This window comes from Stegostoma tigrinum, unplaced genomic scaffold, assembly GCF_030684315.1.
Source record: "Stegostoma tigrinum isolate sSteTig4 unplaced genomic scaffold, sSteTig4.hap1 scaffold_124, whole genome shotgun sequence".
NCBI classification, from domain to species: Eukaryota; Metazoa; Chordata; class Chondrichthyes; order Orectolobiformes; family Stegostomatidae; genus Stegostoma; species Stegostoma tigrinum.
In genome coordinates, this window is record NW_026728073.1 from 316,875 (window position 1) to 339,084 (window position 22,210).

General features: G+C 45.1%; 1 protein-coding gene across 13 annotated transcripts in view; it reads left to right on the forward strand.

Moving 5' to 3' along the window:
• Positions 1-22,210, forward strand: part of LOC132207693 (utrophin-like) — a 425,643-nt gene that overhangs the window by 163,086 nt on the left and 240,347 nt on the right. For 8 of the 13 annotated variants that reach the window (XR_009443709.1, XR_009443708.1, XM_059643597.1 and 5 more), the window contains exons 2-5: positions 533-694; positions 5,491-5,550; positions 7,063-7,227; positions 11,637-11,749. Coding sequence is in view for 4 of the 13 variants with exons in the window: in XM_059643598.1 (XP_059499581.1) it covers positions 11,637-11,749 (113 nt within the window). In the remaining 9 variants the exon portion in view is untranslated. The remainder of the gene's footprint in view (positions 1-532; positions 695-5,490; positions 5,551-7,062; positions 7,228-11,636; positions 11,750-22,210) is intronic. The other 5 variants (XM_059643598.1, XM_059643601.1, XM_059643600.1 and 2 more) reach the window with 2 other exon arrangements.

Consider the following 22,210-nt stretch of genomic DNA (forward strand, 5'->3'; position numbering starts at 1 on the left):
TGGGGATGTTGGCCTGGTTGACGTTAGTGCGTCCACAGGGGCTCTTGTTCCCTTGATGACTGTTATACACCTCCCTATTCCTTTTTATCTGGTCAAAGAACAAAGAAAATTACAGCACAGGAACAGGCGCTTCGGCCCTCCAAGCCTGCGCCAGATCCTATTGAAAGTAGCGTGTTGATGCATTTGTGTCATGATTGTGTTTTGTTTGAGCCCTGACACTCAAAGCAGTGTAAGAATGTCTTTGTGCAGCAGGCAAGGTGTCATGAGATTGAGCCTTCATACACTTGCAAGATGTTGAAAATTTGCCATTATTTATTAAAACACTGATAAATTTCCATGATCAACATTTCTGTTACACTGCAATGATTATCCCGTGGCATGTAAAATCAGAAAGATTCACTAAAATGAGACTGGGTCATGCCCTAGCCTTGCGGAGTTGGGTCAGCATGCAGGGAGAATGTTTGCATTTCATGTATGTGGAAGTACTGAAATATTTCCATGAATCTAAAAGTCACTTTTCCCTTCATTGAAGGACACAATCATTGCCTTGGAAGCTTCATCATGATACGACATTGCATTTCTGAAGAGGGAAGAAGAAATCAACATGCAAATTCAATTCCATGGTTTTGGAAGTCCCATTGAGAACACGATTCATGTGCGCTGGCATAATGCTCTGACCGAGAAAGAATCGAAGGTGAGTTTGTAGTTTGGAAGATCGCAGCAATTTATGCATCAACTTGTTCATCAATAATGTTCCATTGCTTTCAAACTGCATTTTCCACTCTGCAAGATAATAACTGTTAGAACAAGCAACAGGATGGGTAGATGGGCTATGGGGAATGCAATGGCACAAAACCCAATCCATTCGACAACATATTTCAGATATGTCGACAAATTAAATATTCCAGCAAAGGGATAAAACAAGGAAGATGAGAGTGAGGAGGCAAGAGTTCTGATGACAAAAGAACACGAACTTAACTTGATCCATTTGAGCAAAAAAGCAGGCACACAAACAAATAATCAGCTAACAATGCACATGTGCAACGGAGGCTACAGGGGGACCAAGAATGCCGAATTGTTGTCAAGCGTTTTGCTGAAAGGGTGATTGAAACAGATTCTGTGGTAAATTTGAAGAAATACAGATAATGCATCTCAGGATGTTGGAGAAAGAACATTTATGGACTGAGGCAAATTGTATTGCCCTTTTCAGGAGTTATTTGGGTCAAAATGAATTCAAAGACTTTCTTCTGTGCTGAAAGCTTTAGCTTAGTTGCAGCTGGATCACAATTTCTGTTCCTGGTAGTATTTAGCAAACTGTTAAAAGTGAATGTCACTGCACAGAATTCCAAACATGACTCCAATCAGTAGAGAAAATATCCAAGGGGTATGATGAGTTGTATCCTCTCATGTTGAACAATGCAGCTACAGATACAATGGAGGCACTGATGATAATCTTCCAAGAATCCTTAGATTGTGGAAAATTCTCAGAGGATTGAAAGATTGTGAACATAACACCTTTATTACAAAGATACTTCAATAAAATAGTGAGCAAGTATTGCCAATTTAGGTCAACCTGGGAAGATGTTCATGCCGGCAATGAAAGATGAAATAACAGGGTACTTAGTGTGCTATAACATCCTACAGAGTTAACATCCTTTCATAAAGGGGAAATAGTACTTGACAAACTTGCTACAGTGCTTTGAGAAGGAAACAAACATTACTGACGAAGGACCACCAGTTGATGTCGTACATTGAGATTTCAACAAAGCATTTGATAAGGTACAGCTCATAAGGTGTCTCAAAAGAAAAGAGCCCACGTGTTCAAGCGTAGTATGTTAGGATGGACAGAGGACTGCATCGTACATAGAAGTAGAGTCGTAGCAGCAAGATGGTAACTTATAAGTCATGTACGGCCACAGAGTGAATGCTGCGGAGGCCGTACACCTCATGTTGACTGGGTTGATTTCGGAAATGGCGTAGGGGATTGCCATGCTTAGGAAAGTTGGGCGGGCTGGGACGACATTCATTGGAGTTTATAAGATTGAAACAAATCTTATTTTTTCAACATTTAAGATGCTTAAGAGGCTTGATAGTGTATATCCGTAGAGATTACTCCCATTGTGAAAGATTTTACGACCAGAGGCCACATTTTCAAATTGGTTGCCTATTAATTTAGGGGAAGAATTACTTCTTTCAGGTTGTAGCAATCTATTCAACACTTTGGCAGAGAAGGTTTTAGAGGTAATGCCATTAATTATATGCTCGGCTGAGATGGCCAGGTTAATTTTTAAATCAAGGAACAACAACAATGAGAAAAGGGTAGTCTTTCCAGCGGAAGATACTTCAAGGATCCCCTTATTACTAAAGAATACAGGGAGGAATTAAACACATCACTACCACACCATCACTACCATGAGAGAAGTTGTAGTAGACAATCTAATGGAGTAAAAGCAGATTAGACTCTTTGCCGTGATAGTCTACTTTCTAAGATTCTGAACAATGAGCTTCAGAGTCGGTGTATGCATTGCTTGTAATTTCCCAAAAAGTTTTAGATTCGAGAGTAGCATCTGAGGGCTGGAAAAATGCTGATGTGACATTCCTGTTTAAAAAGGAGAGAGGCAAAAAGAAGGTAACTACAACCGAACCAGCCTAACATCTATTGTTGGAAATATGTGGTGATCAACTGTGAAGAAAATAATAGCAGGACATTTGGAAAATCAGAATCTAATCAAACAGAATCACCACAGCCTGCTGAAAGAGAAATTATGTCTGGCTAATTTGTTTTGGTTTTTGGAGGAAGTTTTGGGAGGAGAATTAATAGAGGAAAACCAGTAAATGTGTTGTGTTTGGACTTGGAGAAAGCATTTGAGAATGTACTCAAAAGCAATAAGCTGAGAGCTGAGGTTTTGAAGGTAGTATATTGCGATGGTTCAGTATGCTTTGCATGTTCTGGAAGGAGAGATCACATCTCGAGTGAAATGCACCAAATGAATATATATTTTGGGGAACTTGGTGGCAACGTGGCAAGTCAGCGCAGAGGGTAAGAGGTGCCATTTGCTTGCTTTTTTTTGCCTGATAGTTCGTAAGCAGTTTTTGTTGAGACAGGGTGAATTGAAGCCAGAATCAGGGACCTAGAGGGTGAACCAGGTTCATTGGTTGGTGATCGCTACTGGTTTAAGAATCTATTATCGGTAGCTTTCAGATTGAAAGTAAATCGGAGAAATATTTACAGGCTACAAACTAAAAGACCAGAATGTTTTCAAATCAAATTAAGATCCAAGTAATTGAAATGGAGATGCCAGGCCAGATGATGATTTATTCCTACATGACGGGGGAGTGGTCAGACCCCATACTCCAGCTCAGGGTTGATGAACTGGAATCTCAGTTTCGACCAATCAACAAATCATGTGGGGCAGAGTTACCAGGGAATGCTGTGCTTCAGGAGGCAGTCACACACCTTAGATTAACTAGCTGAAACTCGGTCAGTGGCCAGAGACGCGAGACTGTGACAAAGAACAGGGCAGGTGGAAGGATCCAGGATGTAGTGCAGAAGGAACCTTGGCCTTTGATCTTATCTAACAGGTTTGAGATTCTTTCTTCCTGTGTGGATGAGAGTGCAGGGTATAGGGAAGATGAGTAAACTGACTGTAGCACTGTGGTACAGGGGGGACATTCAGGAGGGGATAAAAAGTGAAATGTAGTTATAATCAGAGGTAGTGTAGTTTGGGGAATGAACACTGTTCGTTGTGACTAGGATCGAGAGTCTCGAAAGTAGAGTTGCCTGCCTGGTGCCCAGGTTCAGGATATTCCATCTCGGCTACAAAGGAACTTGAAGTGGGAGGAGTAGAAATCCAGCTTTTGTGGTCCACACAGGTACCATTGATATGGAAGAAAGAGGAAAGAGGTTCTGCTGAGGGATTATGAGCACTGAGGTGCTGAATGAGAAAGCAGAACCAGAATGGTAATAATCTCTGGATTATTATCTGAGCAATTTGGCACGGTGTGAGCATAATTATAGATGCAAATGCATTGTTCAAATGGTGGCATGGCAGAAATGTGTTTGAATTCATGGGACATTGGCATCGGTATGGGGAAGGAGGGAGTCGTTCTGTTGTTATAGGCTCGACGAGAATCATTTTGGGACCAGTATCCTGGCAAAATACAGAGCTCGGTCTTGGGGTAGGGCGTTAAAATAAAAAGTGTGGAGCGGGTGAGCTCAGTTGCATGGAAAATTGTGGAAAGAGTTAGAAGCTGGTAAGTGCTCAGCAAAGTTTCCAGAGCAAGTAATAGGACAAAAAGTATCGAAATGGTCAGGAATCTCACTTCAGCTGCAGCAGATAAGAAGGGTGGCTGTAAATGCCAGGCTGAAGATCTTGTATTGAATTGCAGGGAGTGTATGAAACAAAGTGAATGAGTTTGTGGAGCAGATTGAAATTGACAGATACATCACTCTGGGTATCACAGAGAGGTGGTTGTTAGGGGATAAGTGTTGGGAACGAAATATCCAATGATTCATGTCCGATAGAAAGAACAGGCAAATGGACAGAGATAACAAAGCGTGGAGCTGGATGAGCACAACAGGCCAAGAAGCATCTCAGGAGCGTAAAAGCTGACGTTTTGTGCCGAGACCCTTCTACTTCTGTGTGTTCGTCCTGCTGTGTTCATCCAGCTCCACACTTTGTTATCTTTGATTCTGAAGCATCTGCAGTTCCCATTATCTCCGATACAAATGGACAGAGATGCCAGGGTTGGCTTGTCAGTAAGAAATGAGGTCGCGCTGAAGGAACCACAGCTGTTGTGCTTGTTTATTTATGACTTGGAGGAAAGAGGTGCATGTGCTGTGGCTAAATTTGTAGATGACTGAAAAAATATTTAGAAAGACAAGGCATGGCCCAGAAACAGAGATTTACCAGGATGTGACTTGGATCGGAATGTATTAGCTGTAAGGTGGGTTTGGTGGAAATGTTGTGTCGTGATAAATGTCATGAGATCAACCATGATCTCAGCGAATGATGGAGGAAATTCAATGGGCCAAATGACTTTTTTTCTGAGTCTTCTTGTTTGACAATGCATTCATGAAGGTGTTTTTTTTTCTCTCTTGGATAAGATTTGAAAATGAAATGTATACACTTCCTTTTCATCTGGGAATAAATAACTGTTCTGAACGATTTCCATTGACGAATAGCAATCTGACAAGCATCACAATGTAAAGAGATTTTTAGCTTCTTTTTAATTGTAAATGTATTCTTTGGAATTAATTCGGCATATATTATTTACGTCTCAGGAAGTATGTTCATCACTGCATCTCAAAAAGTGGTGTGTTGTGTGACAACAGCTTTTTAAAGATCACTTCAATGGTTGTAACACGCATTAAATTACACTGTTGGCCAATCTGTCCATGATTATTTCATTATCTTATGTTTCAAACAGACAAGGAAATATTGGTGATGCAATGAAGAGTTTGATTCTCAAATATAATTGTTGTTATAGCTTCCGCTTGGAAGAAAGATTCACATCAAGTTGACTGGTCAAGTAAATGGGACACTGACTGTGAGTACTTTGAATGTTCGAGTTATTCCTAAAATGAAAGTTATGACCTTGATGATTTCTCTTTCATGCAGATATGAAGAGACTATTTTAAAATATCCTCTAGGTTAGTGGTTCAGGCATAAAAGTGCAATATGTATATTTAAGTATATACATGTACATGCGTAATCTGAAAAGATAATGAGTATAAACCACTTGTTACAAGGTGAGAATGAGTTATCCAGATAGTAAGAACTGCCAATGTTGGTGTCTGAGATAACACATTGTGGAGCTGGAGGAACACAGCAGGGCAGGCAGCATCAGAGGCTCAAGAAAGGTGAGGTTTTGGGTCAGGACCCTTCCTCAGAAATGGAGGGTGGAAGGGAGCTCAGAAACAAACAGTGTGGAGGGGGAGGAGGTGCTGGGGAAGGTAGGTGGGATGGTGATAAGTGAGTACTATCCAGATTGGAACAGATTTCCCCCAGCGGGTATTGAATATGAATTCCAAATCACTCTCAAAATCTTAGTGACTGTTAACATTCATGTTTTTTGTCTGTGTGTTTCAGTAATTGCATGACAGTTTGAATGGTTCTTTGAGAGTGAGGAACCTATGGACTCTCACACACCAAGATGGAATTTAGTTCAAAGAGTGACTTCAAAATAGTTGCTTGCTTTTAAAATCTTGACCATTTTTGCTGTCCAGTTGAATGAATTTAGCTTCATACTGCTTCAATCGGAATTAGTGTTTAATAGGAACATATTTGTGAAACTTACAGTTCCGTAAGTTTTAGCATAAACTGGTGCAGCCTTTCAGTGCTTGCAAAAAGGCTCACCTCTCCGTTAATACCGAAGGAAAATTGGAGTTTAAAAGTAAATTCACCCACTGTCAGGGAATGAAATGATAATGTTGACTCAAATATAATTTTTAAGAAAGTAATATATTTGTGAAACACTAAACTCCAATTAAAATTTGGATATGCTTGTTTTATACATGGTTGGATATTGGATTCATTTTAAATGAGGGTGAAGATCACTTTAAATCCAGCATATTTGTGAAGAAAAGAAATAGCATGTCAAATAAAATTAACTGCATGACTCTACATAGCCCTATATGTAGAATTTCGTTCTGCACTATGAGACAGTTATGATCCCGTACTCCCTCAGTGCTCATGGCAAGAGTAAGACTCCTGTTTGACGTGCTATGCACTGCATGGAATGGCGGCGACATCAGATTCATTGATGCTTGAGAATCAAAAGAATATGACGATAAGATTTAAAATCAAAATCTCATTGAACACTTCAAGGAATGTATTACAGGAAGGTGGGGAAAGCATGTATGACTAATAGAAGGTGGTGGCACAGATCAAGTAGACCTGTGTGCTAAAACTTATGACAAATTTCACATTGAATGGAACAGTTTAAACAGGCTGGAGGAAGCAGACATGCCAGCTCAAACTTGTTGAATTTGTGCATTCTGTTCGTAAACATCACCAAAATTGTGGGAAACATGTTTATTCTTTCTCTTTTATTGCACAGAACCATACAATTAGTCTGTTTTGATGAGGAACTTAAAGATTACGAGTCCCGTCCGTTTGACTCAGAGTTTGGTACCATAGGTTGGTACGATCTTCGTTGGAGAAGGACAAGGGATGTTCCAGATACAGAAAATAGTCAAACCATTTACTACAAAGTCCGTTTCTGGTTAGTATTAATTAATGCAGTTAACATTTTTAGATCGATATGATTGCACAATGGAGTCAATAAGAAAATTCCATCTGATATTCCACAAATTTTAAGTGGATATTAAAGCCGCTGATTTCTTTTTCATGCTGTCTGCTGCTTTTAAGAATGGTTGTCTTACTGTCGAAATGTTTAGCTTTGACTCCATGGCTTCTTCCATTAGCTCACATTGAAACACATGTTTCTTCAGCCAAAAATGTACGTTTACCCGGTGTAGCTCGACCAACCTTCCCCTGTGGTCGTTCCCCTGAAATCCCCTGCGGTCGCTCCCCTGAAAAACAAGTATACCGTTTTGGATACTGTTCCGGGGGACGACTTAGCAGGGGCATGCAGTAGGGTGCAGGTCTCTGGCACAGAGTCTGTCCCTCTTGCACAGAAGGGAAGCGGGGATAGGAAGAGAGTGATAGTCATTGGGGACTCAATAGTTAGAGGGACTGATAGAAGATTTGCCGGGAACGAAAGAGACTCACGATTGGTGTGTTGCCGACCAGGAGCCAGGGTCCGTGATGTCTCGGATAGTGTGTTTAGGGTCCTGAGGGGAGAGGGTGACCAGCCCCAAGTCGTGGTCCACGTAGGCACCAGCGACGTAGGTAGAAAGAGGGATAGGGATGCCAGGCAGGATTTGTGGAAGCTGAGAGCTGGAACAAAGAGCGTGGTCATCTCTGTTTGTCACCCATACCACGTGATAGAGAGGCAAAGAACAGGGAGAGATTTCAGCTGAAGACGTGGCTGCAGGGATGGTGCAGGTGGGAGGGCTTCAGGTACATGGACAATTGGGGCTCATTCTGGGGAAGGTGGGACCTGTACAAACAGGACGGTCTCCACTTGAACCAGAGGGGCACGAATATCCTGGGTGGGAAATTGGCTAGTGCCATTCGGTTGGATTTAAACTCGCTCAGAAGGGGGATGGGAAACTGAGGTGTAGTCCAAGTACACAGGAGGATGAGCGTAGGGAGGACATGGTCAGGACCTCACTGTCAGAGGAGTGTGCTGGCAGACAGCAAGCTGGATTGAAGTGTGACGACTTTAATGCCGGGAGTATCCGGAATAAGTTAGGTGAGGTTGCAGCTTGGATAGGTACCTGGGACTTGGATGTTGTGGCCATTTCGGAGACATGGATAGAGCAGAGTCAGGAATGGATGTTGCAGGTTCCAGGGTTTAGATCTTTGATTAAGGTCTGGGAAGGTGGTAAAAGAGGGGGAGGTGTGGCTTTGTTGGTCAAGGACAGTATAACGGCGGCTGAAAGAACCTTTGAGGACTCGTCTACTGCGGTGGTATGGGCTGAGGTTGCCAAGGAAGGTTTGTCGACTGAGTCAGTGTGGGTGGAAGTTCGGAACAGCAAGGCAGCAGTCACCTCACTGGGGGTTTTCTACGGCCCCCAAATAGCAGTTCAGAGATCAAAGAACTCATTGGCCGGCAGATAGTTGAAAAGTGCACACGTAGCAGGGTTGTTGTTCAGGGTGACTTCAACTTTTCCAATATAGATTGAAACCTCCTGAGTGCAGATGGTTTGGATGGTGCCGTTTTTGTCAGGTGTGTTCAGGAGGGTTTCCTTACTCAGTTTGTGGACAGGCCGAGGAGGGAGGCCATTTTGGATTTGGTGCTCGGCAATGAGCCAGGACAGGTGTCAGATGTCGTGGTGGGAGAGCACTTTGGCGACAGTGACTACAACAGCCTCACATTTACCATAGCCATGGAAAGGGAAAGGAGCAGTTACCAGGGGAAGATATTTAACTGGGGAAAAGGAAACTATGATGCTATCAGACAGGAGTTGGGAAGTAGAGATTGGGAGCAATTGTTCCACAGAAAGGGCACAGCAGACATGTGGAGCTGTTCAAGGAGCAGTTGTTGCGAGTGATGTATGAATTTGTTCCTCTGAGACAGGTAAGAAGGGCTAAGATTAAGGAGCCTTGGATGACGGGTGCAGAGGTGCTTCTTGTCGAAAAGAAAAAGGCAGCGTACGTAAGGTGGAGTAAGTGAGGGTCTAGCACAGCTTTAGAGTATTACAGGCCTGCTCGGAAGGAGCTCAAAAGATATTGCCTGTACAATTGTTACCTGTTACAACCTTTGCGTCCACGCTTGCTCATTCAATGGTGTCAAGATGCCAGCAGTGAGTGTACCTTCTCCATCCCCTAATGCCGTCAGCTCACACAAGACATAGTCCTTACTTAAAATCTTCTGATCAAACAAAGTTCATTGTTTTGGACATTTTAGTTACCTGTCATGAAAGGAAAACTGATACTGACTGGCGTGAACTGCAGTGCAAATGAATATAATCTGCGAAACGAGATTCCTTATGGGCTTGCATCTGCTAGAAATGATTGCTTTTCAAAGACGTTGCATACATACATTTATTTCTCCTATCACCTTAGATTATATTTTTGTTTGTGCGTGTTGTGTGGGCTTCCAGTCAGGCCCATAAACACAGGTTGATGCAGTCACTGTTATAACACGGTATTGAAGGAGAATTTGTGATCTTTGGAGTTTCATTCCAGTGTATGAAGGAGTGCATCATCAAACCACTCCAGATCTCTACTGGTGACTATATTGTTGCAAGTTTTCAAGTGTTACCGATGGTCACATAAAATATGGCCTTTTTGTTGTTGCGCTATTCATCTTAACTGCACCATATCTAGTATTTAGGCTTGGAAACAATTTCTATTTTTTTGATTTACTTATTCAAAATCATTTCTGATTGTTGTCATGATATTCTACGATATGTTATTTTGATTGGACATAGAGGATTGGATCTGTCTTACCCCAACTATTAATGGAAATAATGTATGCGCTTATAAAACCCCTTCTGGGCAAGGTAGTTGCTCAGTGGTTAGAGCTGCTCATGCACTGGGGAGCCAATTGAGATTCCAGTCTTGGGTAACGATCTGTGTGGAATTGACATGTCCTCCCCGCGTCTGCGAGGGGCTTCTGCCAGGTGCTGCAGTTTCCTCCCATTGTTCAAAGATGTGCAGGTCCTTATATGTGATTTGTGAAGCATTTCTTAAATGTTTCAATCCTGCCAGCATCCAGTGCCTTGGACAAAATAACTGGAGGTGAATAAAAGATACTGTGCCTTTTGACACCATTTCCTGCTGGATTTTCATCAATCCTGCTTTATATCGGTGACAACTTCCATGACCTTTTTTGATGCTCTGTCTGAATTGACAGTCTAGTTCCAAATATTTGTTGTGTAGTATTACAAGGTCTCTGTTACAGCATACCCATGAATGCCCACTTCAAAAGATACTTCCATATCATAGAACCCCTACAGTGTGGAAACAAGCCCCTTTTGACCCAACAAGTCCACAGCCACCCTCCAAAGAGCATCTCACCCTGACTCATTCCCCGACCCTTTCCTCAGTAACCCTACATTTCCCATGACTAACACACCTAATCTACACATCCCTAAACACAATGGGCAAGTTTGGCATGGCCCATACACCGAGCCTGCACATCTTTGGACAGTGGGAGGAAACCAGAGCACCCAGCAGGAACCCATGCAGGCATGGGCAGAATGTACAAACTCTGCACAGAAAATCACGCAACGGTGGGATCGAACCTGGGTCCCTGGCGCTCTGAGTCAGCAGTGCTAACCACTGAGCCACCGTGCTGCCCTTGGAGTTAGACAGAGCTTGCTTGTTCTTGGGTGGCCTCAAACTGCCAACCTCCACTTAGTGGCAAAAGTGCTGACCAACTGCACTCATCTTCACTGGTTTTTGCTTTGTATCATTGAATTCAATCCTTCAAACTCTACGATAAATATTTAACTTTCCATTGATATGTGAACCTTGTTTTTAGTACACAGTATTGGTTTATTATGTTTCATTGGTACATCATGAATACTGTATGTGTATGCAAATGGGCAAGTTGGTAATGATGCAGTCCGCAGACCTGGAGGATAATAACACTGTCCTTCAATCGCCCACGATGCCCTCTGCAAATTGGTAGAAAACACAAATTTCTATAAAATTAATCTCTCCTCCCGTCAGTCGATCAAAATTAATTCAGAATTTTGTACAGGCCAATAACTGTAAGATTACACGGGCCTAAACAAAACTACTGGCTCATATTAGTTCAGTAAAGTGAAAGGGCAACAATAGAGGCAGTAGGAACTGCAGATGCTGGAGAATCTGAGATAAGAAGGTGTAAAGCTGGATGAACACAGCAGGTCAAGCAGTATCATCCAGCTCTACACCTTGTTATCTCAGATTCTCCAGCGCCAATTTTCTGAAGTAGGGTCTCGTCCCGAAACATGAGCTTTCTTGCTCCTCTGATGCTGCTTGGCCTGCTGTGTTCATCCAGCTCTCCACCTTGGGCAACAATAGAGTATGCTTTAAGTCACTAGATATGTTACGTGGGTTTGTCTTCCTTAGGGTGGAGTTAGTGGAACCGAAAAAGATGTCTCCCTCACAGCGTTTGTGACAAAAGAATTGCATTGTTCCTTGGCGGCCTTTCAACAGAAGAATATTCAGAGATTTCACGAGTGGTAAGAATGTAACTTCTTTTACTTCTCTTTATCTCACTTTTTCCAAAATTGGAAAATAGATTTTAGAAATAACATCGAGCTGATGAAGTGTGAAAAGAAGAATAATTCCAAGCAGTGGTGGGAGTTGGTCAGTGAGGTGGGAGGAGTGGATAGGTGGGAGAGAAGGCGGACAGGTCATGGAGGCGGGGATGAGTGGAGGAACTAGTCTTGGGATGAGGCTGACGGGTGGGGAGATTTTGAGGGTGGCAAAGTCCATATTGAGGCCATTGAGTTGGAAGCTCCCGAGGCGGAATATGAGGTGCTGCTCCTCTAGTTTCTGGGTGGTGTGATTGTGACACTGGAAGAGGCCCAGGATGGACATGTCGTCCACGGAGTGGGAGGGGGAGTTGAAGTGATGCAATGATTTGGATATGAAAATAGGTGTGGTTAGTAAGTTTCCCAATGATTGAAGGTGTAGTAGCCAGCCAAGAAGGTCACCTCAGAATGCAATGGGACATTGACAAGGGCCAATAAACTGAGGAGTGGCAGATGGAGTTGAAGTTCGACAAATGTGAGGTGCTACATTTTGGAAAGGCAAATCAGGGCAGCACGTATACACTGAAGGTTGTGGGGAGTGTTGCTAAATAAAGAGACACTGGAGTGCAGTTTCGTAGTTCCATCAAAGTACAGCCACCGGTAGAAAGGATATGAAGGAGACATTTGGTGTGCTCGCCTTTATCGGTCAGTGAATTTAGAATAGGAGTTAGGAGATCACTTAGCAGCCATGTAGGACGTTGGTTCGGCTGCTTTTGGAATACTGCAATCGCTTTTGGTCTCCTTGCGAGAGGAAGGATGTCGGCGCAACATTGAGGGCCGAAGGGCCTGTTCTGCGCTGTATTGTTGTATGTTGTAAACTTGAAAGGGTTCAGAGAAGATCTACAAGGATGTTATGAGCATCGGAGGTTGGAGGTATTCCGTGGGCTTGAACAGGCAGCGATTACTTGGAGCTTTGGAGTTCAGGGCTGACCATATAGAAGTTTATACAATTACGAGGGACGTGGATAGAGCGAACAGCCAAGATCTTTTCCCCGGGTTGCTGGAATCCAAAACTGGAGAGAATAGGTTGAAAATGAGAGAGGGAAGATTTAAAATGGACCGGATTTTTTTCATAGTGGTGCATGTATGGAATGAGCTGCCAGAGGAAGTGGTGGAGGCTTGTACGTTTAAAAGGCATGTGGATGGGTATATGAATAGGATGGGTTGAGAGGAATATGGGCCAAATGCTGGCAAATGGGACTAAATTAATTTAGGATATCCGGTCAACATAGACAAATTGGGCCAAAGGATCTGTTTCCCTACTGTACATCTCTCTGACTCGAAGTGTCTTTTTTCTGAACCACGTGGCCCATAATTAGAAAAACTTGAATCAGGATTTGGGAATGTGACAATTCTAATTGGATCTGTTTGATGAAATTAACTCTGTAGGTAATGGTGGTTGAATTATGATTTATAAAATTTGAGTTTATTGCAGCATCTTATAGATTAGAGGAGACACATGTAATCAAAATTGAAAATCAAAACTTGGTAAAATTTTGCATTGGAAATACATGACCAGCCATTGGAGGAGATTCATGATCATTGCATTCAAGTGAGAACAACAAATGCGATTCAGTGACTCAGTGAAATGGGATGCAGTGACTGAGATAAATGGGATGCAGTGACTGAGATAAATGGGATGCAGTGACTGAGGTAAATGGGATGCAGTGACTGAGGTAAATGGGATGCAGTGACTGAGTGAAATGGGATGCAGTGACAGATGGAAATTGAATGCAGTGAGAGAGTGAAATTGGATGCACTGACAGATGGAAATGGGATGCGCTGACTGAGTGAAATGGGATGCTGTGACTGAGGGAAAGGAGACGCAGTGACTGTGGGAAATGGGTTGCAGTGACTGAGGAAAATGGGAGGCAGTGATTGAGTGAAATGGGATGCAGTGACTGAGTGAAATGTGATGCAGTGACTGAGTGAAATGGGATGCAGTGACTGAGTGAAATGGGATGCAGTGGCTGAGTGAAATGGAATGCAGTGACTGAGGGAAATGGGATGCGCTGACTGAGGGAAATGGGATGCGCTGACTGAGGGAAATGGGATGCAGTGACTGAGGGAAATGAGATGCATTGACTGAGGGAAATGAGATGCATTGACTGAGGGAAATGAGATGCATTGACTGAGGGAAATGAGATGCATTGACTGAGGGAAATGACATGCAGTGACTGAGGGAAAGGAGATGAAGTGACTGTGGGAAATGGAATGCTGTGACTGAGGGTAATGGGATGCACCGTCTCAGTTCAATGAGATTCACTGTCTCAGTTAAATGGGATTCAGTGACTGAGGGAAATCGGATGCGCTGACTGAGTGAAATGGGATGCAGTGACTGAGGGAAATGGGATGCAGTGACTTTTGGAAATGGGATGCAGTGAGTGATGGAAATGGGAGGCAGTGATTGAGTGAAATGGGATGCAGTGGCTGAGTGAAATGGGATGCAGTGGCTGAGTGAAATGGGATGCAGTACCTGACGGAACTTGAATGAAGCGTCAGATGAGAAACGGGACGCAGTGACTGTGTGAAATGGGATGCAGTGACTGCGTGAAATGTGATGCCGTGACTGCGTGAAATGTGATGCAGTGTCTGCGTGAAATGTGATGCAGTGTCTGCGTGAAATGTGATGCAGTGTCTGCGTGAAATGTGATGCAGTGTCTGCGTGAAATGTGATGCAGTGTCTGCGTGAAATGGGATGCAGTGTCTGTGTGAAATGGGATGCAGTGTCTGTGTGAAATGGGATGCAGTGACTGTGTGAAATGTGATGCTGTGAATGAGTGAAGTGAGGTGCAGTGACTGATGGAGATTGAATGCAGTGTCTGAGTGAAATGGGATGCAGTGACTGAGGGAAATGGGATGCAGTGACTGAGGGAAATGGGATGCAGTGACTGAGGGAAATGGGATGCAGTGACTGAGGGAAATGGGATGCAGTGACTGAGGGAAATGGGATGCAGTGACTGAGGGAAATGGGATGCAGTGACTGAGGGAAATGGGATGCAGTGAGTGATGGAAATGGGAGGCAGTGATTGAATGAAATGGGTGCAAGTGACCGTGGAGATGGGATGCAGTGACTTGGGGAAAGGAGATGCAGTGACTGTGGAAACGGGATGCTGTGACTGAGGGTAACGGGTTGCAGTGGCGAAGTGAAATGGGACGCCGTGTCTCTGTGAAATGTGATGCGGAGACTGTGGGGAAATGGATGCAGTGACTGAATGAAATGGGATGCAGTGACTGAGTGAAATGTGATGCGTTGACTGATGGAAAGGAGATGCCGACACTGTTGGAAATGGCATGCTGTGAATGAGTGAAATGGGAAGCTGTGAATGAGTGAAATGGGATGCAGTGACTGAGGGAAATGGGATGCAGTTGCTGAGGGAAGTAGGATGCAGTGACTTTTGGAAATGGGATGAAGTGAGTGATGGAAATGAGAGGCAGTGATTGAATGAAACGGGTACGAGTGACCATGGAGATGGGATGCAGTGACCTGGGGAAAGGAGATGCAGTGACTGTGGAAACGGGATGCTGTGACTGAGGGTAACGGGTTGCAGTGGCTAAGTGAAATGGGACGCCGTGTCTCTGTGAAATCTGATGCGGAGACTGTGGGGAAATGGATTCTGTGACTGAATGAAATGGGATGCAGTGACTGAGTGAAATGTGATGCGTTGACTGATGGAAAGGAGATGCAGTCACTGTGGGAAATGGCATGCAGTGACTGATGGAAATGGGATGCAGTGACTGATGGAAATGGGATGCAGTGATTGAGCTAATTGGGATGCAGTGACTGAATGAAATGAGATGCTGTGACTGAGGGAAATGAGATGCACTGATGTAGGGAAATTGGATGCACTGGGTGAGTGAAATGTGATGCAGTCACTGAGTGAAATGGGATGCACTGGCTGAGAGAAATGGGATGCAGTGACTGAGGGAAATGGGATGCAGTCACTGAAGGAAATGGGATGCAGTGACTGAGGGAAATGGGAAGCTGTGAATGAGTGAAATGGGAAGCTGTGAATGAGTGAAATGGGAAGCTGTGAATGAGTGAAATGGGATGCTGTGAATGAGTGAAATGGGCTGCAGTGACTGAGTGACATGGGGTGCAGTGACTCTGTGAAATGGGATGCAGTGACTGAGTGAAATGGGTTGCAGTGACTGAGTGAAATGGGAAGCTGTGAATGAGTGAAATGGGAAGCTGTGAATGAGTGAAAGGGGATTTTGTGACTGAGTTCAAGGAGATGCTGTGACTGAGGGAAATGGGATGCACTGTCTCAGTTCAATGAGATTCACTGTCTCAGTTAAATGGGATGCAGCGACTGAGTGAAATGGGATGCAGTGACTGAGGGTAATGGGACGCAGTGACTGAGTGAAATAGGATGCACTGTCTCAGTTGAATAGCATGTAGTGACTGAGTCAAATGGAATGCTGTGACTGAGTGAAATGGGATGCAGTGGCTGAGTGAAATGGGATGCAGTGGCTGAGTGAAATGGGACGCAGTGGCTGAGTGAAATGGGATGCAGTGGCTGAGGGAAATGGGATGCAGTGGCTGAGTGAAATGGGATGCAGTGACTGAGGGAAATGGGATGCAGTGGCTGAGTGAAATGGGATGCAGTGGCTGAGTGAAATGGGATGCAGTGGCTGAGTGAAATGGGATGCAGTGGCTGAGTGAAATGGGATGCATTGACTGAGGGAAATGAGATGCATTGACTGAGGGAAATGAGATGCATTGACTGAGGGAAATGAGATGCATTGACTGAGGGAAATGAGATGCATTGACTGAGGGAAATGACATGCAGTGACTGAGGGAAAGGAGATGAAGTGACTGTGGGAATGGAATGCTGTGACTGAGGGTAATGGGATGCACCGTCTCAGTTCAATGAGATTCACTGTCTCAGTTAAATGGGATTCAGTGACTGAGGGAAATGGGATTCGCTGACTGAGTGAAATGGGATGCGGTGACTGAGGGAAAGGAGACGCAGTGACTGTGGGAAATGGGTTGCAGTGAGTGATGAAAATGGGAGGCAGTGATTGAGTGAAATGGGATGCAGTGACTGAGTGATGTGGGATGCAGTGGCTGAGTGAAATGGGATGCTGTGAATGAGTGAAATGGGATGCAGTGACTGTGGGAAATGAGATGAAGTGACTGTGTGAAATGTGATGCTGTGACTGTGTGAAATGTGATGCTGTGACTGAGTGAAATGGGATGCAGTGACTGAGTGAAATGGGATGCAGTGACTGAGTGAAATGGGATGCAGTGACTGTGGGAAATGGGATGCTGTGAATGAGTGAAATGGGATGCAGTGTCTGATGCAAATGGGATGCAGTGACTGAGGGAAATGGGATGCAGTGACTGAGGGAAATGGGATGCAGTGACTGAGGGAAATGGGATGCAGTGACTGAGGGAAATGGGATGCAGTGACTGAGGGAAATGGGATGCAGTGACTGAGGGAAATGGGATGCAGTGACTGAGGGAAATGGGATGCAGTGAGTGATGGAAATGGGTGCAAGTGACCGTGGAGATGGGATGCAGTGACTTGGGGAAAGGAGATGCAGTGACTGTGGAAACGGGATGCTGTGACTGAGGGTAACGGGTTGCAGTGGCGAAGTGAAATGGGACGCCGTGTCTCTGTGAAATGTGATGCGGAGACTGTGGGGAAATGGATGCAGTGACTGAATGAAATGGGATGCAGTGACTGAGTGAAATGTGATGCGTTGACTGATGGAAAGGAGATGCCGACACTGTTGGAAATGGCATGCTGTGACTGAGTGAAATGGGAAGCTGTGAATGAGTGAAATGGGAAGCTGTGAATGAGTGAAATGGGATGCAGTGACTGAGGGTAATGGGACGCAGTGACTGAGTGAAATAGGATGCACTGTCTCAGTTGAATAGCATGTAGTGACTGAGTCAAATGGAATGCTGTGACTGAGTGAAATGGGATGCAGTGGCTGAGTGAAATGGGATGCAGTGGCTGAGTGAAATGGGATGCAGTGGCTGAGTGAAATGGGATGCAGTGGCTGAGGGAAATGGGATGCAGTGGCTGAGTGAAATGGGATGCAGTGACTGAGTGAAATGGGATGCAGTGGCTGAGTGAAATGGGATGCAGTGGCTGAGTGAAATGGGATGCAGTGGCTGAGTGAAATGGGATGCAGTGGCTGAGTGAAATGGGATGCAGTGGCTGAGTGAAATGGGATGCATTGACTGAGGGAAATGAGATGCATTGACTGAGGGAAATGAGATGCATTGACTGAGGGAAATGAGATGCATTGACTGAGGGAAATGACATGCAGTGACTGAGGGAAAGGAGATGAAGTGACTGTGGGAATGGAATGCTGTGACTGAGGGTAATGGGATGCACCGTCTCAGTTCAATGAGATTCACTGTCTCAGTTAAATGGGATTCAGTGACTGAGGGAAATGGGATTCGCTGACTGAGTGAAATGGGATGCGGTGACTGAGGGAAAGGAGACGCAGTGACTGTGGGAAATGGGTTGCAGTGAGTGATGAAAATGGGAGGCAGTGATTGAGTGAAATGGGATGCAGTGACTGAGTGATGTGGGATGCAGTGGCTGAGTGAAATGGGATGCTGTGAATGAGTGAAATGGGATGCAGTGACTGTGGGAAATGAGATGAAGTGACTGTGTGAAATGTGATGCTGTGACTGTGTGAAATGTGATGCTGTGACTGAGTGAAATGGGATGCAGTGACTGAGTGAAATGGGATGCAGTGACTGAGTGAAATGGGATGCAGTGACTGTGGGAAATGGGATGCTGTGAATGAGTGAAATGGGATGCAGTGTCTGATGCAAATGGGATGCAGTGACTGAGGGAAATGGGATGCAGTGACTGAGGGAAATGGGATGCAGTGACTGAGGGAAATGGGATGCAGTGACTGAGGGAAATGGGATGCAGTGACTGAGGGAAATGGGATGCAGTGAGTGATGGAAATGGGTGCAAGTGACCGTGGAGATGGGATGCAGTGACTTGGGGAAAGGAGATGCAGTGACTGTGGAAACGGGATGCTGTGACTGAGGGTAACGGGTTGCAGTGGCGAAGTGAAATGGGACGCCGTGTCTCTGTGAAATGTGATGCGGAGACTGTGGGGAAATGGATGCAGTGACTGAATGAAATGGGATGCAGTGACTGAGTGAAATGTGATGCGTTGACTGATGGAAAGGAGATGCCGACACTGTTGGAAATGGCATGCTGTGACTGAGTGAAATGGGAATCTGTGAATGAGTGAAATGGGAAGCTGTGAATGAGTGAAATGGGATGCAGTGACTGAGGGAAATGGGATGCAGTGACTGAGTGAAATGGGACGCAGTGACTGAGTGAACGGGGATGCAGTGACTGAGTGTCCTGGGATGCAGTGACTGAGTGAAATGGGATGCAGTGACCGTTAAATGGGCTGCAGGGACTGTTGGAAATGGGATGCATTGACTGAGGGGAATGGGATGCAGTGACTGAGGGGAATGGGATGCAGTGACTGAGTGAAATGGGATGCAGTGACTGAGGGAAAGGAGATGCAGTGACTGATGGAAATCGGATGCAGTGACTGATGGAAATCGGATGCAGTGACTGATGGGAATGGGATGCCATGACTGATGGAAATGGGATGCCGTGAGTGATGGAGATGGGATGCAGTGACTGAGTGAAATGGGATGCAGTGACTGTGTGGCATTGGGTGTGGTGATTGATGGAAATACATTCACTGTCTCAGTTGAATAGGATTCACTGTCTCAGTTGAATAGGATTCACTGTCTCCGTTAAATGGGACGCAGTGACTGAGTGAAATGGGACGCAGTGACTGAGTGAAATGGGACGCAGTGACTGAGTGAAATGGGATGCCGTGACTGAGTGAAATGGGATGCCGTGACTGAATGAAATGGGATGCCGTGACTGAGGGAAATGGGATGCAGTGACTGAGTGAAATGGGACGCAGTGACTGAGGGAAATGGGATGCAGTGACTGAGGAAATGGGATGCAGTACCTGACGGAACTTGAATGCCGCATCAGATGAGAAACAGGATGCAGTGACTCAGTGAAGTGGGATGCAGTGACTGCGTGAAATGGGATGCAGTGAATGAGTGAAGTGAGATGCAGTGACTGATGGAAAGGAGATGCAGTGACTGATGGAAAGGAGATGCAGTGACTGATGGAAAGGAGATGCAGTGACTGATGGAAAGGAGATGCAGTGACTGATGGAAAGGAGATGCAGTGACTGCCTGAAATGTGATGCAGTGACTGCCTGAAATGTGATGCAGTGACTGCGTGAAATGTGATGCAGTGACTGCGTGAAATGGGATGCAGTGACTTAGGGAAATGGGACACCGTGACTGAGTGAAATGGGATGCAGTAACAGAGTGAAATGCATTGCAGTGACTGATGGAAATTGAATGCAGTGACTGATGGAAATTGAATGCACTGACTGCGTGAAATGGGATGCAGTGACTGCGTGAAATGGGATGCAGTGACTGCGTGAAATGGGATGCAGTGACTGCGTGAAATGGGATGCAGTGACTGTGGGAAATGGGATGCAGTGACTGTGGGAAATGGGATGCAGTGACTGAGTGAAATGCGATGCAGTGACTGTGGGAAATGGGATGCAGTGAATGAGTGAAGTGAGATGCAGTGACTGATGGAAATTGAATGCAGTGTGTGATGCAAATGGGATGCAGTGTCTGAGTGAAATGGGATGCAGTGTCTGAGTGAAATGGGATGCAGTGTCTGAGTGAAATGGGATGCAGTGTCTGAGTGAAATGGGATGCAGTGACTGAGTGAAATGGGATGCAGTGACTGAGTGAAATGGGATGCAGTGACTGTGGGAAATGGGTTGCAGTGACTGAGTGAAATGGGATGCAGTGACTGAGTGAAATGGGATGCAGTGACTGAGAGAAATGGGATGCAGTGACTGTGGGAAATGGGATGCAGTGAATGAGTGAAGTGAGATGCAGTGACTGATGGAAATTGAATGCATGTGTGATGCAAATGGGATGCAGTAACTGAGGGAAATGGGATGCAGTGAGTGATGGAAATGGGTGCAAGTGACCGTGGAGATGGGATGCAGTGACTTGGGGAAAGGAGGTGCAGTGACTGTGGAAACGGGATGCTGTGACTGAGGGTAACGGGTTGCAGTGGCGAAGTGAAATGGGACGCCGTGTCTCTGTGAAATGTGATGCGGAGACTGTGGGGAAATGGATGCAGTGACTGAATGAAATGGGATGCAGTGACTGAGTGAAATGTGATGCGTTGACTGATGGAAAGGAGATGCCGACACTGTTGGAAATGGCATGCTGTGACTGAGTGAAATGGGAAGCTGTGAATGAGTGAAATGGGAAGCTGTGAATGAGTGAAATGGGATGCAGTGACTGAGGGTAATGGGACGCAGTGACTGAGTGAAATAGGATGCACTGTCTCAGTTGAATAGCATGTAGTGACTGAGTCAAATGGAATGCTGTGACTGAGTGAAATGGGATGCAGTGGCTGAGTGAAATGGGATGCAGTGGCTGAGTGAAATGGGATGCAGTGGCTGAGTGAAATGGGATGCAGTGGCTGAGGGAAATGGGATGCAGTGGCTGAGTGAAATGGGATGCAGTGACTGAGTGAAATGGGATGCAGTGGCTGAGTGAAATGGGATGCAGTGGCTGAGTGAAATGGGATGCAGTGGCTGAGTGAAATGGGATGCAGTGGCTGAGTGAAATGGGATGCAGTGGCTGAGTGAAATGGGATGCAGTGGCTGAGTGAAATGGGATGCAGTGGCTGAGTGAAATGGGATGCAGTGGCTGATTGAAATGGGATGCAGTGGCTGAGTGAAATGGGATGCAGTGGCTGAGTGAAATGGGATGCAGTGACTGAGGGAAATGGGAAGCAGTGGCTGATTGAAATGGGATGCAGTGGCTGAGTGAAATGGGATGCAGTGACTGAGGGAAATGGGAGGCAGTGACTGAGTGAAATGGGATTCAGGGACCGACGGTCATGGGATGCAGTGACTGATGGAAATGGGATGCAGTGACTGAGTGAAATGGGATGCAGTGACTGAGTGAAATGGGATGCAGTGACTGAGGGAAATGGGATGCAGTGGCAGAGTGAAATGGGATGCAGTGGCTGAGTGAAATGGGATGCATTGACTGAGGGAAATGACATGCAGTGACTGAGGGAAAGGAGATGAAGTGACTGCGGGAATGGAATGCTGTGACTGAGGGTAATGGGATGCACCGTCTCAGTTCAATGAGATTCACTGTCTCAGTTAAATGGGATTCAGTGACTGAGGGAAATGGGATTCGCTGACTGAGTGAAATGGGATGCGGTGACTGAGGGAAAGGAGACGCAGTGACTGTGGGAAATGGGTTGCAGTGACTGAGGAAAATGGGAGGCAGTGATTGAGTGAAATGGG